The sequence below is a fragment of the Canis lupus genome, chromosome 23 (assembly GCF_048164855.1).
Source record: "Canis lupus baileyi chromosome 23, mCanLup2.hap1, whole genome shotgun sequence".
NCBI classification, from domain to species: domain Eukaryota; kingdom Metazoa; phylum Chordata; class Mammalia; order Carnivora; family Canidae; genus Canis; species Canis lupus.
This window is the reverse complement of record NC_132860.1, coordinates 51,230,669-51,248,246: the sequence shown is the minus strand read 5'-3', so window position 1 is coordinate 51,248,246 and position 17,578 is coordinate 51,230,669. Positions and strand designations below refer to the sequence as shown.

The window sequence follows — 17,578 nt, the reverse complement described above, 5'->3', positions numbered from 1 at the left end:
TATCAGGATATTATAGCAGAATTTATGTGACAGGTTTGAGGGAAATATTTCCTTTTTATAAATTTTGTCCTGATTCTTGTTTATTCTAGTTTATTTTGTGAAAAACTCTATGAGGATCAATGCTTTAACATTTTTAAACATTGCATTTTTTAATACATATCTTACTTCTTCATCCTAGTTAGCCAGACTACTTGCAATCAACAGTATCAGAACACTGGAACAATCTTTTGCCTTGCTTCCTGCCTTCGAAGTATCCCAAAATAGCTTTTGAGTCAGGGACAGCCACCACATATGTGACAAAGAATATTTTCTTTCATCCCAAATAAAATGAATAAATCAAATTACTGCCCCCAAAAAAAGTGATGGGAAAGAAATGAAATTAGCCTATGAGTAAAGTCAAGCTTTGGTAATACTTTTATGAAGCCTCTCAAAGATGACTTTTTTTCTAGCCTCCTATTCCACTGAATTACTATTGCTGATGTCAACAAAATTTTTTATCAAATATAATGAATACCTTCAGCTTTTAACATGGTTTGCATGCCCTTGAAGCCTTGACAAAGTACCATTTCTTGCTGATACTCTTACTTTGGCATTTATCATTTCCCTTCAGGTAGATATGTTTCTCTCAATGTGCACATTTTGTTTCCTTTTTGGATTTGTTTTTCCATTCACATGATAAATTTGGCATTTACTCCAGTAGTTTCTAACTCTACACACACTAGATGAGCCCATTCACAACCTTGTCTTCAACTACCACTATATTCTGGTGATTCCTAAATATGTAAGTATCAACCTAGACCCTCTAATGAACTATTGAACCAGGTATTTCAATTATTTATTATATATTTCCACCTGGATGATTTCCAGGTCAGCATGGCCTTCTCCATAAACCTAAAACCTTTTTCTTTATCTTGAAATAGTGCATCAGATAGAATCTTGGGCAATGAGGGGGGCACTTGGCAGGATGAGCACTGGGGGTTATGCTATATGTTGGCAAATTGAACTCCAATAAAAATTTTTTTAAAAAAAGATAGAATCTTGGGTATCGTACTAGGCTCAATTTTCTCCTTCACCTCTTGTCCAATTAGTTATCAAATTCTGTCAACTCCACTTACTAAATATAAATTTATGATTGATTATATATACTACTTCCACTGCTACTTCCCTAAATTAGTTGAGGTTTCCTAGATTTCAACTGTAGCTCTTTTAGTAGCCCTATTGCTGGTTTCCCCCTACCACCAAACAGTCCTTTTCTGCCACCAGAATCATCTTTCTAAAAATAATTATAGTCAATTATATTATTATTCCCTTTCCTTTTCATAACAAAGTTCAAACTTCTTAACCTTAACATCCAAGATTCCTCTGTGAATTGGTTCCTGAATTTACAATATTATCTTTCATTCTTCCTCTCCACGCAGCTCTAAGTTTCAATACTCACAATGCTTTTTGCTCAGTATCTTGCCTCCTTTTGCCCATATTGTTTCCCAACCCAAAGATCCTCCTCATTCCCCACATTTTCATCCCTAGTTAGGGATGGCTGGTCAGTTGGCTGGTCCCTAACTAGCCTTCAGGATTATAATTACCTGTCACTTCCCCAAGGATGAGTTCCCTGTCCTTCCCAGACTGAGTCATTGGCCCCTTGGCTCAATCACATCACCTTTGCCTTTGTCAACCGTACTATCACTCTGAGTTGTAATTATGTTCTCATTTTCTGTCTCATCAGATTGCAAGTATTAAAGGTAGAAACATCTTTCTAATCTTTGTGCCTAGTTGAAACCATAATGCTTCATCCAGAGGGATGCTTAAATAGTGTTTATAGAAATTTAAATTATGGAATTGATACAAATGGAACTGTGCCCTCTTAAATCATTAGCCATCAAGTCTTTATTCATAAAAAAAATCATATACATGTTGGTGATTATACTTATGCTGTAGTTTATTTGCACTCCTCAAAGTTCACTCATACTTTGTGTTAGAAGGTGCTGAGATATTTAATGTTCCACCTTTGTTGTCGATTAAATGTTTCAGTACACGACAGTTTTTATAGCAGCATAACCTATATATTTTATCAAAACTCTGGAGGTAATACAGGAGAACTTAGGTCTTGCATGCCATGTGTTAGCATACACGTCTTTAAGCATTAAGGATTGAACAGCTTGTAACAGAGTTTTTGCCAGAAATTATCAGGTCAAGTCACTTAAAAGGAAAGGGTATTTTTCTTTATTACTTGTTAAACGCAATTAAGGATCATCCATCACTTTCTATGTGAAGTTTTTCATTTTGATCATCATTGCAAATGTACTGACTTTACCTGATCATTATCATCAATGGGAATTTGATCTTAGTGTTCCTGTCTTTGTTTCAGTATAAAGTAATGAATGATATTACAATTAATGGGGAAAAAAAATCACACTTCTGTACCAGGCATGTTCAAGTCAATTTAACAGTGTACATTTATCACAGATAAGCCCTCTAAGAGGTGGTTATTTTAAAAGCTATTTTTCTGAGTTGTTTTTCAATCTGTTAAATGGAAATAATATACTTTCTGCTATAAATATTGGTAAAATTTCAAAAGTTTTAAGCTATTTCAGCAAGATTTGCCTTTTATATTATAATCTACTAAAAATGTTCCTTTATTTTTATTTCTTATTAATCCCAGAATGCAAAAAAGAAAACAAGCAACCCCACCCCCAAAATAAAGGGTAGGGTAAAGTAGACACAAACATGTAAATGTAAGTAGAATATGTTTTTTAAAAAAAAAACAAATGAATTAAGTGTTATATTATGATGTAAAAATTTCAAATTAGAGATTAACATGAAACAAAAGCCTGGAGTGAAAATATATAGTAGGTCAAATATTTAAGTAGTATGAAAATTTCTTTAGAAAGTTATGAAATTGACTAAGAAAGGAATAAAGAATGAAAATCTGTTCCTGAAGATGATAGTGATAATTTATTTTTTTTAAAGATTTTATTTATTTATTCATGAGAGACACAGAGAGAGACAGGCAGAGACACAGGCAGAGGGAGAAGCAGGCTCCATGCAGGGAGCCCGACATGGGACTCGATCCTGGGTCTCCAGGATCACACCCTGGATGGAAGGCAGGCACTAAACCGCTGAGCCACCCAGGGATCCCGATAGTGATAATTTATTAATGTTTTAATACATCTGAATAATTTAATCTAGCTTTCAATGAGCTTGTTAGGTTTTTGTCCCTACCCTATTTACCCTATTTCTCTGCCTCTATTCTCAGTAATACTGTTATCATCCACCATTCCTGCAAAAATACTGAAACATCTGTGAGGCAACTTCTTCCTATTTACTTATAATCAATTGCCAAATCTCTTTGATTTTATACTTTAAATATTTCTCTGATGTAGTCCCTCCACTATAAATCTTCCTGTTGACTTATTTCAGACTTTTATCATCTCTCACATGGCCTTTGGCAATAGTTTCCAAATTTTTCTGTAACTCCCAATTTACTCCCTTGAATCTATCCTCTACATGGCTACCAAAAATCTCTCCATAACACAAATATTTAGGCTATGTCATATTGTTGTTCCTTAATAGACATATCTGATCACAGCCTCCCAACTCCAGATTTACCTCTTTGCTTCTCCCTCCTTTAAGTTCATCAGTGCTGGGCTGGTGATCTTCTGCAAAACAGGCAAAATGGGAATTGAAAAAAGGTGGATCCTTTGCTGTGCAAAAGCTTCTTATCTTGAAGTCCCAATAGTTCATTTTTGCTTTTGTTTCTTTTGCCTTCGTGGATGTATCTTGCAAGAAGTTACTGTGGCCGAGTTCAAAAAGGGTGTTGCCTGTGTTCTCCTCTAGGATTTTGATGGAATCTTGTCTCACATTTAGATCTTTCATCCATTTTGAGTTTATCTTTGTGTCTGGTGCAAGAGAGTGGTCTAGTTTCATTCTTCTGCATGTGGATGTCCAATTTTCCCAGCACCATTTATTGCTGCTCTGCTTGCCATCAGGGAAATACAAATCAAAACCACAATGAGATCCCACCTCACACCAGTGAGAATGGGGAAAATTAACAAGGCAGGAAACCACAAATGTTGGAGAGGATGCGGAGAAAAGGGAACCCTCCTACACTGTTGATGGGAATGTGAACTGGTGCAGCCACTCTGGAAAACTGTGTGGAGGTCCCTCAAAGAGTTAAAAATAGACCTGCCCTACGACCCAGCAATTGCACTGCTGGGGATTTACCCCAAAGATACAGATGCAATGAAATACCGGGACACCTTCCCCCCGATGTTTCTAGCAGCAATGTCCACAATAGCCAAACTGTGGAAGGAGCCTCGGTGTCCATCGAAAGATGAATGGATAAAGAAGATGTGGTTTATGTATACAATGGAATACTCCTCAGCCATTAGAAATGACAAATACCCACCATTTGCTTCGATGTGGATGGAACTGGAGGGTATTATGCTGAGTGAAATGAGCCAATCGGAGAAGGACAAACATTATATGGTCTCATTCATTTGGGGAATATAAATAATAGTGAAAGGGAATAGAAGGGAAGGGAGAAGAAATGGGTAGGAAATATCAGAAAGGGAGACAGAACATGAAGACTCCTGACTCTCGGAAACGAATTAGGGGTGGTGGAAGGGGAGGAGGGCGGGGTGTGGGGGTGAATGGATGTCGGGCACTGAGGGGGGCACTTGACGGGATGAGCACTGGGTGTTATTTTGTATGTTGGCAAATTGAACACCAATAAAAAATAAATTTATTATTAAAAAAAAAAGAGGTGGAGAGAATATTTTGACCATTGAGTCAGTGCATTTGCTCTCTCCCTACCATCCTCCCTCTATCTCCAACACTGGAACAGGGCCTAAAAGAGGTTGTAAAGGTATGAAAGATCAGAGGATTCCTCTCTCTCAACACACACACACACACACACACACACACACACACACTCTAAACCTCTTAAACCACATGGCCATTTAAAATGAGACTGAATTGTTCCAAAAAAAAGTGACCATAAAACTATGGAATCTACCTAAGGCATAATTAAAGGATATTAAATGCAAATCAAACAAAATTGAAAACAGTGGTTTTATAAGACAAAATCAGCTTATTTTTAAATCCCAAAGATTTAAGATTCTTCAACAATCTGAATACACTCTGCTTGAGGGTGATCTCCTCAGGAGTTATTCCTGACCTGCCTCCCAATTCCTGATGTATTCCCTGTTAACTTTCTGTATCACTGAATTTATGTGCTTGTCTTTCCTCTTGGCTTGTGAGTATCTTTTAAGGGCAAAGTTTCAGTCTTTCATCCTCTTAACCATTTTAACACAGTGCCTAGCGCACAAGTGAGTCTCAATAGATGAATGTTGTATGTGTCACTGATGGACGATGGTCAATTAGTGAATTCTCAGAAATGCTAAATAACAGTGACCAGTTTTATTTTATTATTTCTTAAAAGATTTTATTCATTGATAAAATGAATAGAGAGAGCACAAACGGGGAACAGCAGGCAGAGGCAGAGGGTAAGGGAGAAGCAGGCCTCTCAATGCAGGGTTTGATCCCAGGACCCTGGGATCATGACCTGTGCCCAAGGCAGATGCTTTACTGACTGGGCCACCCAGGTGCCCCCAAAGTGATTAATTTTAATTACTTCAAAGTTGTTCCTTTTTAATTTCTCAGGCACTACTATGTATTAATATTTCCTTATTTGTCGTATAAAATACATTGAAATTGAAAACAGTATATTACCTTACTTACATCTATTTTCAAATTTCTATGTATTTTCAACATTTTAGCACAAGTGATTTTGGAGATCATTTTATTTAATTTGTTTTGTAGGTTTTCGAAATTTACACATTGATGACCAAATAACTCTCATCCAGTATTCTTGGATGAGCTTAATGGTGTTTGGACTAGGATGGAGATCTTACAAACATGTCAGTGGGCAGATGCTATATTTTGCACCTGATCTAATACTAAATGAGTAAGTAGTAACTTGATTTTTCATTGTATTATCACATAAATGTATATGTAGGATAATCTTGAAAATTACATTCCAATAGAGGTTTATACATCTATAATAATAGAATAGATAGAATTTTCCTGTAAGGTTTACCAGAATTATCTCAGGATATAGCTTGATATAACAAAATAAATAAAATTGTATCATTATATCAGTAATTTGATATTTGGAGATTGCCCCTTTTGTTTCAATATATAGTAGTCATCTCAGATCCATTTTTTTAAACTTTAAAAATGTATCAAGAAATATACTTAAATATACTCAAAATGAAATATTTAGTTTACCAAATTAAAATTTTATACCTTGGTACTAATGAAGATAATGATGAAAATTAGAAGTATTTTTGGTTGAAAGTATCGACTTACCTTCAATGAGTAAAGATATTATCTTTCCTCCTAGAGGAAATATCAGACTGGTAAGTTATTTTAAAGATTGAAAGATAAATATTTCAATTTTATTGGCTATATTTAAATTACTATAACTAATTTTCTACATACAACCTTAAACTGAATAAGAATTTTTTCATGGAAATATTTATGCTATTCAAATGATGAATGCTGACTCAGAATTAATGACATATTAAGTTACTTTTGTCTTTATAGTTAACAAGTAATTTTCATATATTTTATTCCATTTAATCCCTTGAAACAGGGAAGGAATCAGTGTCCTTCATTTTACAGGTCAGGAAACAGGCTCAGAGAAATTACATGTCCTGCCAAAGAATATGAGTGAGAGTCAGGATTAATTTTAGCTCTTCTGAGCCAAAATCTAGTTTTCTTTTTACTAGCTGCATGTGACTAATGTGGGTATTGTAGAACAGCACATGGTTGAGAAAATACCTTTAAAAAAATTTCCTCAATCTTCACAATTAGTGTTCAACCTTGTCAATTATTTAATCCTTTGTAATGTTCTCTTTTCTTTGTCACCATACATTTCCCCTAGAATAGTTCTTAGTGTAACTTCTACCCTGAATACACTGAACTACTCTATGTTCTTCAGTTCCTGTGAATTGAATCCATTCTCCCTTTGGATTAGACACAAAAAAATATGTACTTTTTAACAGAAAAAAATAATCAATAAATTTATGATTCCCTGGGTGTTCCTCAGCTCCACATTCTCAACTCCTTAAGTTTTTAAAATATAATAATAAAAGTGAGAATATTAATTTTGGTCAATATGTATTTAATTGATTTCCTAACTTTAAAATTTCTTACCCTCAAAAATTCAGTATTGTGAATAGAATAAACTAATAAAAGTTTATTTTGATTACAAAAAGACATTTTCTGTAATATGTAAGTTACCATATTTCATTTTCTCTGATAAATTACACAAACTCGCTAAGACATTGTGTGTTTCTTTTTTCCTGTTGCTCTTTCCTTTGTGTGTTGTGTATGATACAAGACAGAGGATGAAGGAATCATCATTCTATTCATTATGCCTCACCATGTGGCAGATCCCACAGGAGTTTGTCAAGCTTCAAGTTAGCCAGGAAGAGTTCCTGTGTATGAAAGTATTGCTACTTCTTAATACAAGTGAGTACAAGCAACTTTTACAAGACATTTACTTTCTTAATTTTTAATTCATTGGAAGTCTCAAATGATAATATTGAAGTTTTGGAATATAGGTAAGGTCTGGAGCTGATGACCAAGAAAGAGTTCTTGAGAAGTTTTTGGTGCAAAATGGTGGTTTTATTAAAGCCCGAGGACAGGACCCGTGGGCAGGAAGAGCTACTGCCTGGGCCTGTGAGGGGTGACTGATTATATACCTGGGAGTTTGGAGGGGTCTGGGGATAGCACAAAATTAGAGATAAGGAATTTTGGAAGCAAGGTTTCCAGGACCTTGAGGGGCCTGGCTATTGTTGGGAAAAGGTCACTTGTTACCCTCTAATAACACCTGAATCATGAGACCCTTCAGAAGTCTGTTGGTGGGCCATGTACTTGGAAGATGATTGCCAACATATATCTTGGGGGATAGAGATAAAGGGAAATTTCTAAAGGAATTTTTATATGTTAAAGTAGACTTACAGGCTCCTGGGGGTCAGGCTAAGATTGCCTTTTGCCCTTAGCAAATATGGACATCAAGGCAGTTGGGTCCGTAGAGGAATGTCCTCTGCCAGTTTCAGGGACTTGTCAATGTGCTGCCCTGGGCTTGTGCTTTGTTCTCAGCTAGTCCTCTGTTCCCCCATCAATATGGTCAGATGATTATACATGAGGTATGAATCTTAGATTGTGGCTGCAAAGGAGAAACACCTAATACACTGTCACAGACATTGATAAAATTACCTTATATTTTTCAAGTTTTATATGATAGCAAAATAGCCCACCAGTTCAGCCAATTCTATTTTTCAGATAAAACATGATTAAGTTACTTTTTCACATTCACCTAATTTGGTATTATGAGCCAGTTAATACTGCATAAAGATAAATTATCTTCCTTCTCCTCCCACTCCACAAAGCGCTTACTGTATAATATACACAATTTTATTTGGAACTACTCTTTTTATATCAGAATAGGCAGTTATAACAAGTACCTTCAAAGATTAGAGGCATAATACAATAGCAGTTTATTTGTCACTCATATTCACAGTCCATTGAGTTAGCAAGAAAACCCATGTTCCTTCCGTATAGAACCTCCACCCATTCATAGCAGCTTGAAGTACCTGTTGGATCTAAGTAGAAGATAAGCAATAAGTGAGAAAAGATTTGGAAGTGAGGCCTGGCAGTGTCATATGTCACTTCTACCCACAGTCTTTGACCCATATTAATTGTAAGACAGTCTGGGAAATGCACTGTAGCTCTATACCCAGGAGAAACATGAAACATAGCATTGGTCACCAGAAGGACAGGTAGATATCCATTTCACTCTTTCTCATACACAAGGAACACACACACCTTTGCCTCAGTGGATACTCAAGAGTTTGGGTTGGAAAATTTTTAAAAACTGCTTTTGCTTTTCACCTTTTTCTGTGCCCTATCCATGCACAGATAGGCTCAGCCTTTGAATATCTGAATTGATCCTTCTTTCACTCAGTGCTTTGAAAGAGAATGTTAGGGAGCTAAGGTGAGCCAAGGGTCCTTCTTGGTAGTATCTTTTCAGGGACTTCTTCCAAGTAGCACAAATCTCAAATAGTGGAGGGGTGGGTCAGGAAAAAAGGCAAAAAAGCTAAATTCTTTAAAAGGAAGTTTTCCTCATGAAATCTGTATAAAGACAAGGACCAGTATAGGATCTAGGGATCCATAGCCCTATCCTCTTACCTTGGAGCAGAGACTCTCAAGCCTAATTTGATAAAAGAGCATAAAGTAGACTAAAGTATTGATATGGAACTAGCCAAGAAAGTCAACTAGAATAAACTTTATATGACAGTAGTTAAGTCCTGTCCTTTTCTTGGCAGTAATGAATCCTATAGCAGTTATGTTATAGATAATCCTAAATTCCTCAGACTAGTAGATATAATTAACATAATTATATATTTAGAGATAGGTTACATTATGCAGAAGGGCCATACAACCCCAAAATCTCAGTAGCTTAACAAAAAAAAATAAGTATGTATTTTCCCCACTATATGTCCAATGCAGATCAACAGGGAGGCTCTGCTCATTGCCATCACTCAGGTACTCAGGCACATGGAAGCTATATCTTGATATACACTTCTCACTAGAGCATTGGTAAGGAAGGAAGTGACATATATATATATTTTCTAGTCACATACTATAGAAAACAAAATTCTTAGCCACGTGCAGCCTCAAGAAAAGGGAAAAACAGCAATATTTAGTGAATAGTACTAATGATTTCTGCAAATTCTAATAAAAATCCTAATGGGATTTTTGAGGAGAGACTTAGCAAAGCTTTAAGGAATTCATCTTTAAATCTCAAAAAATAAGTAGATAAGCATTACAAAAATTTTCAGGTGAAGAAGGAAATTAGAAATGTGCCTAATTAATACACTGTAACAGGAATAGATACACTAAATTGTTAGTCAAGTCAGACTAGCATATATTAATATGCTGTTGGAAACACCGTAAGTCAATGAGTATGGAGCAAATTAATATTGTTAGGAAAAATAAATTTTACATTGGGGAAAACTTAGTTTGGATATTTAGCTCAAATTATGTCTTAAAATAAATACCAGATAGTTAAGTTAAATGTACAGTCTTAAAATGTTAAAAACACTTGAAAAGGAATATAAATGATTTTGAGATTACAAATAAGGAATACCTTTTTAAAAATAAATGCAATTGGAAAGTTGGTAAAGGAGAAGTTCAATGATTTGATACATAAGTATCAACCTCCAATTTGCCATTAAAAATTAAAATAAAGATCTTCAGGAAAATATGGCAAGTTGAACACACCATTGCTCCCTCTCAAACTACTTTAAATATTACTAAAGGGATTTTTTTTTTTAAGAAATAAAAGAGAATGAACTGGGTGGTGGGCACTGAGGTGGGCACTTGACGGGATGAGCACTGGGTGTTATTCTGTATGTTGGCAAATTGAACACCAATAAAAAATAAATTTATTATTAAAAAAAGAAATAAAAGAGAATGAGAGGAATGAATAAGAATAAAATTCTGCAAGCCAGTGAGCAGAGCCAATTTAGCATAACTAAGAAGGTTGAATTTTAAGCCACAAGAAAAGCCAAGAAGTACCTTGATTTGCAATGCCAAATCTCTGGCATGTTTCTCAGTTGGTGACAACAATGATTTTTTTTTTCTTTTTTTTTTTTTTTTTTGTATATTTTTTTACTGGAGTTTGATTTGCCAACATATAGTATAACACCCAGTGCTCATCCCATCAAGTGCCCCCCTCAGTGCCCATCACCCAATCACCCCATCCCCCCACCCACCTCCCCTTCCACTACACCTTGTTCGTTTCCCAGAGTTAGGAGTCTCTCATGGACAATGATTTTTTGAGATGAGAGTGAAGGTAGAGTTAACACAAAGTTCTTTTAAAAGTCTGTATCCAGAAATCACCCAACCATAAAATTGTCCCTCTCCAATTCAGAGAGCTTAGGTTTAGTTCCTGAAGAGGATATAACAGAGAGTAGTTGGATATAACAGGATATAACAGAGGTGAACTGTAGGCACTGTTGAGGATGAGGGGTCCTATGATGACAACAGATTAATAATGTGCCAACTGTTGAGACACCATCTTCCAGCATACTTACCTCACCCTCTCTATCAAAACATTGTCATCCAGATTTATATCCTCTAGACAGGAGACTGAAAGATTATTCTCTGCAAAATCTCTTTTCCAGAAAGAAAAGAAACTAATATGTTAAATAGCAGATGTTTCTCTTTGAAATAGCTCAGCCAGATTGCCCTGTACTAAAGCTTATAGTCAAGCACTACCCATTGAAACAGGACTGTGAATCAGCCTTATAGCTTTCCACTCTTGAATATAAATAACCAAGGCATCTGAGAGAATCCTTTGACATCAAAGACAATGAAATCAGAAAGAAAACAAAGTTGGAAGAAACAGATGATGTAGGAAGATGAAAACCTCAAAAAATTAAAAAGCTATCCCCTCTGTAGAAATATGAGAACATTTTGCACCCAAGGAACAAGTACTGAATACTGTGAGAAAGGAATAACACATTAAAAGCAAAGAGCTCTTAGATACTGAAAATTGAAAAGCAGAGTTTATATATATATGTGTGTGTGTGTATATATATCTATATATACCTATATACAGAATAAAGCAAAAAAAAAAGAATAAAGCAGAATTTAAGTCAGTACAGGCATTGGTAGACAAAGAAAACTTCTCAAAAGTAGAACTAAAAACCAAAAAACGTAGAAAATCTGAATCAAGGAGGCCCAACACCCAAATAGTTGGAGCACTCTCCTATGTATATAGGAAAAGAAATCATCAAGGAAACAATTAGTGTTTTAACAAAAAGTGTTTGGAAAACTTCATTAAAAAAATGAAGTTGGACTCTTATTAACTTAAAATAGATCAAAGGCCTAAATCTAAGAGCTGAAATTATAAAACAAACAAAACAAAAAAGCTTTATGATGTTGAATTTGGCAATGATATGACAATTTGTCTTGGATATGACACATAAAACTCAGGCAATAAAAGAAAAAAAGGAATTTCATCAAATTTAAAACTTTAGTGCATCAGAGGTCATGATCAACAAAATAAATGTCAACCCACTGAATGGGAGAAAAAAATTTGAAAATCATGTATCTGATAAAGAAAAGGAATAATAATATCCAGAATATATAAAGAACAATTTATTTAACAATTTAAACATTTTTTTAAATTGACAAGGGCCTGAATAGACAGTTCTCCAAAGAAGGTATACAAATAGACTATTAAACACATGAAAAGATGCTCAACAAATTATTAGGGAAATACAAATCAAAACCACAGTGAGATACCACTTCTTACACCCATTAAGATGATTATTTACTCTCAGTAAAACAAAAAGTTGTACTAGAAATCATAATGTATACTATGTGTGACTTGACTGTGATAGCATTTTACATAACAAGATAATAAATACTGAATACTAATTTAACCAATATTATGAAAATATTAGGAAGATGAGGATTAGGAAGGGGTGTGTGTGCACTTGTGCACTACTGGTGTGGAGGTGATGGTAAATCTGAAAGATGGAAATAGAGCTACAGTCTCATTTTCCACACTAGAAAATCACAAGTGAAAAAAAAAAAAAAAAAGAAAAGAAAATCACAAGTGAAAAATAAAAAAATCAAGAATCAGGACTACAATGTTGCTGTTTAATTCTGGGAAGGAGGGACGCCTGGGTGGCTCAGCAGTTAAGCATCTGCCTTCGGCTCAGGGCGTGATCCTGGGATCTTGGAGCAAGTCCCAGCATTGGTCTCCCTGCACGGAGCCTGCTTCTCCGCCCTCTTCCTGTGTCTCTGCCTCTCTCTTGATGTCTCTCATGAATAAATAAATAAAATCTTTAAAAAATAATGATAATTCTGTAGAAGGAAAAATTAAAATAAATAGATGAAAAAGTTGGAAGTGTTTACTTCTGGATCATGAGAAAAGTTGAGTTGCCTGGGCACTACTAGTTTTTTTGCCCTAAAAAGGTTGCAAAATTGTAACAAAGTATCTAAAAATTAAACAACAAACTTAGAAAAAAATTTGAAATATACCCTATAGATAACTGAGTACTAAATAGAAAAAAAAATGTAAGTCATTAATACACTTAAAATTGTTCAGCCTCACTAATAATTTGAGAAATGAAAATGAGATATTTTAATTTTCTGTGTGAAAAGCAAAGATTACCTAAAATGTAAATACTCAGTAGTTACCACAAAACAGTTAAATAGTAAGAAGTTTAGGAATGTATAAGAGTGGGCACCCCCGGTGGTGCAGTGGTTTAGCGCTGCCTGCAGCCGGGGGTCTGATCCTGGAGACCCAGGATTGAGTCCCGCATCAGGATCCCTGCATGGAGCCTGCTTCTCCCTCTGCCTGTGTCTCTGCCTCTCAGTCTCTTTCTCTCTCTGAATAAATAAATTAAAAAAAAAAACTTATTAAAAAAAAAGGAATGTATAAGAGTTAAGAAAGTTAATATCTTTTATTGCAATAATTGCACTTCTAAGGTATATACACTTTTAAAAAATCAAAAAATATATTCATAATAAATATTGTTTAGATTTAATAAAGTATTTCAAATAACAAATAAGACAAATAAGTTGTATTCTTACAATTTTGTGAAGTGAAACTAAATGTGAGAATTAAAACATTTATTTTTAAAGCATTTAAAGAGATATAATAAGTAAATGTTCTCAATATAATGTTGGGAAATATCCCAAAGTATTGGATGGTAGGATCTGGTGACTTATAATTTTTTATGTATTTTCTATGCTTTCTAAAATTTTTCCAATGAATATATGCTATTTTTAAGTTAGCTCAGTCAAAAGATAAAGATCCTTGTTTTTTTTAAAAGTATTCTTATCTAAAATAGCATCTGACTAACTGCCCATGACTCACCATCTCCCAATTTGCCACTAAGATATTTGCAAGAAGTCCTAAAACTCACTTGTGGAATCAAGAAGAACTGAGAGAAAATTCCCCAATCATATATTACTGGATGTAATAATTAAGGAAAAATGAATTAAGGAGCTCAAAGCAAATAGAAATATTTAGGAGAGCTGTTTCAGATGTATATACAGCAGTAAAATTTACAACCAAGTAAAAATCACATGTTGCCAAAATTACCCTTGAAAGACTTTTTTATATTTATTATATGAGCCCTTAAAAACTCAAAAGCAAAGAATTTCTTTTTGTAAATCTGTGGCCTTATTTTTTTTCTAAGGGGAGTGGAAGCCAAGGTCTGATTGGAGAACAAGGAATAAAAGTTTTTACAAAAGGATTTTTTTCTCTCCCTTTGCTAGGCATATACAGTTGATTTTGCTTAAATTAAATGTACTTTTCTATAGAAATATTGCTAAGGGTCAAGATCATAAATGTTTAGTTATATAAATCCAAGAGACTATGTAATTTTTTCTTTCAGCAGTCTAGAATAGCTGCAGGAAAAGGCAGCTGCTTCATTTAAGTTTGAAGGTTTGTTTGTAAGATAAATGCAACCAAAGAAAATGAAACAAGGAAATTGGGAGTTCTGGTGATACGTTGCTGAAGAAATCAACAGAGCATCTCAAACAAGTGATAACAGAAGGACCTAAAATATTAAGAAAAAAGATTGTAGGTAAAATTGACAACACAGTAAAAATAAGAGAAGCAGTAAGAATAGGAAGTTGTGCCTAAAATTTGGCTATCAGAATTAAAGATTACAGAGGTAAATACCTGAATTAGCAGTTAACATCAGATGGGAATAAGAGGGCAACCTGGGTGGCTCAGCGGTTTAGCGCCCTCTTCAGCCCAGCACCTGATCCTGGAGACCTGTGATAGAGTCCCACTCAGGCTCCCTGCAATGTACCCTGCTTCTTCCCCTGCCTGTGTCTCTACCTCTCTCTCTCTCTGTCTCTCATGAGTAAATAATAAACAAACAAACAAATAAATAAATAACAAATGGGAATAAGAAGCATTCCCTTAATGCTTATTTTAATAATAAGCAACAAAATAGGAATATGTGCCATTGTTATTATTTAATATTGTTCTGGAAGTCCTACTAAACAGTGCACTGAATCGTGAAGCAGAAATGAGAGCTACAACTATACAACTATTGGAAAGGGGGAAACGAATATATTTTTAATATAGTACTGTATACCAAAAAAAAGATAATCAAAACTATTTGAATTGAAAATAGAAATTAAAATAAATAAGTAAAAATAGAGTATAATGAAGTGGTGGTGTATAAGAGAAGTATTGAAATATCAATAGCTTTCTTTCATATCAGCAGGAAGGAGTTAGGATATTTAATGAAGCAATGCTAAAATCACAACAAAAATGGTAAGTTATCCATGAATAATCTCAATGACAAATACTTCAGATTTATATGAAGACAAACTTGACAGAGCGATCCAAGTATTTGTTCAAATACTTTTTCTTTAAAAAAGACCCACCGTGCATATAATTATAAACTAAATTCATTCCTGAGACAGGAATATAGAATGACGGATGCTCTTTTGAGTAAGTGCTAAGTTAGATGAATAATCCATTAATACAAATCTAAACTAGGTGAGCTAAAATGCCCTTTATTTAATTGTTCTTATATTCTTCAAGAGAAGTATAAGTTTATGTGTCCTAAAACTATCAATAACACTGTTTCAACATTTTCATATTAGAGTTGCATATCAAATTTTACACAGCTCAGAAATTTTTATTACGAACTGCTGCTGTTAATTTTTTAAGCATAACTGCCACTTGTAGTTATATTCTTACAGTTCCTTTGGAAGGACTAAGAAGTCAAAACCAGTTTGAAGAGATGAGATCAAGCTACATTAGAGAGCTCATCAAAGCAATTGGCTTGAGGCAAAAAGGAGTTGTCTCTAGCTCACAGCGTTTCTACCAACTCACAAAACTTCTTGATAACTTGCATGATGTAAGTATTTTGTGTTCTAGGATATCAGTGTTTATCTTCTGAATTTCTATAATCTTTTAAATGTTAATCTACATTTTACTTTATATAGTTTCTTCGAACTCATATTTGTACTATATTTTAAAAAAACAGTATTTGCATGACACTGCTCAGAACTTATATTGTGCTTTTTTCACTTTCAATGTATATCACCCAAATATCCTTTTACTAGTATTTGTATAACTTGAGAGTAATTTAATTGTATAGGAATTGTGATACATTTTCCTGAATATGCTCTAAAATATTTTGCCTATTAGAAAACATTTTATATACAGGAAACAAAGCACAAAGGTATAGATGTGGAAAATAAGACTCTCATATCATTTTGGATGGAATTACAAGTTAATAACAGTGCTAATAATAATGGACAATATAGTAATCTACTCACTGGGTCAAATTTGAGACCTTATTTCTGAAAATGAACAGATAGCCAAGGATTATTAGCCATATAGGTAAAGCCTGTATAATGAAAGCCAGAAATCAAATACACAGAAAAAAAGTAATGAAGGAAAAAGCATCAGAACAGAGAACAGAAAAAAGATTAAAAAAAAAAAAAGATATTCAGAGAACTAAAAATGATATTGCATCCATGAGACAAAAATAGAAAACATTTGGAAGGAACATTTAGAAAGCAAATGCTTTTGGATAATTAAATATAGAGAAACAAACATTTAAAATTTAACAGAAGGGCTAATATTTAAGTATCAGAAAAACTCAGAAGAAATAACAAAAAAGATAAATGAAAAATTAGAAGAGACAACAAATTTAGGGGATTAATCTAAGGAGGTTCATTCTCCAATAAAAGGAATTTCTAAAAGAACAGAGAAAATCAAGGTGAAGAAATTACATAATAAATCTTAAAATAAAAATTAGTAGACCAGAGGGCTTTGAATTTTCTGATTGTAAAAGTCCAGTGCACAGGTACAAAACAATTGAACAAAGGCACACTATTTTAGGAATTTTAAAATACCAGAAATAAAAAGACTATCCTAAAATAGAGTAAGGAGAAAAGAAACAACTCACATAAAAATTATCAGGATTCAAAATGATGGACTTCTGAACAGCAATTCTGGAACCCAGAAAACAGTGGAGCAATGGCTTCAGAATTTTGAAGGAAAGGAAAATCTTCAAAGAATTTTATACCTAGCCAAGTCATCAAACAAATATGATGGTATCTTAAAAAGGATTTTCAGACATGCAAGGTCTCAGAGAGCCTACCTCAAATACCATCTTCTCATGGACGTCTACAGAATGTTTTAATGATAAAACACTGAAATAAGACAATAAAGTAGAAGATCCAACCCAGGAGAGATACAAAAGGATATTCTAGCACATTAACTGTGCTAAGCAATTATTAGTCTAGATTGGAGCAGTAATGCACAGGGTTTCAGAATACTAGTACCAGGGAAAAAAAGATGGAACTAGGAAGTACCAGTATGTCTGAACATGCTCAGATGAGTTTTTAAAATTGTGTCAAAGAATTAGACTATGGCTTTGTGATAAATATAAAGGAAACAAAGCAAACAGAAACACAAAATGATTAGCTCTAGCAAAATAAAAAT

General features: G+C 34.1%; 1 protein-coding gene across 3 annotated transcripts in view; it reads left to right on the top strand.

Moving 5' to 3' along the window:
• The window catches only part of PGR (progesterone receptor), a 107,298-nt gene that overhangs the window by 84,853 nt on the left and 4,867 nt on the right, over positions 1 to 17,578 (top strand). For 2 of the 3 annotated variants that reach the window (XM_072795149.1, XM_072795151.1), the window contains exons 5-7: positions 5,821 to 5,965; positions 7,406 to 7,536; positions 15,823 to 15,980. In XM_072795149.1, the coding sequence (XP_072651250.1) occupies positions 5,821 to 5,965; positions 7,406 to 7,536; positions 15,823 to 15,980 (434 nt within the window). Of the gene's footprint in view, positions 1 to 5,820; positions 5,966 to 7,405; positions 7,537 to 15,808; positions 15,981 to 17,578 lie in introns of those variants that run through there. The other variant, XM_072795150.1, reaches the window with a different exon arrangement.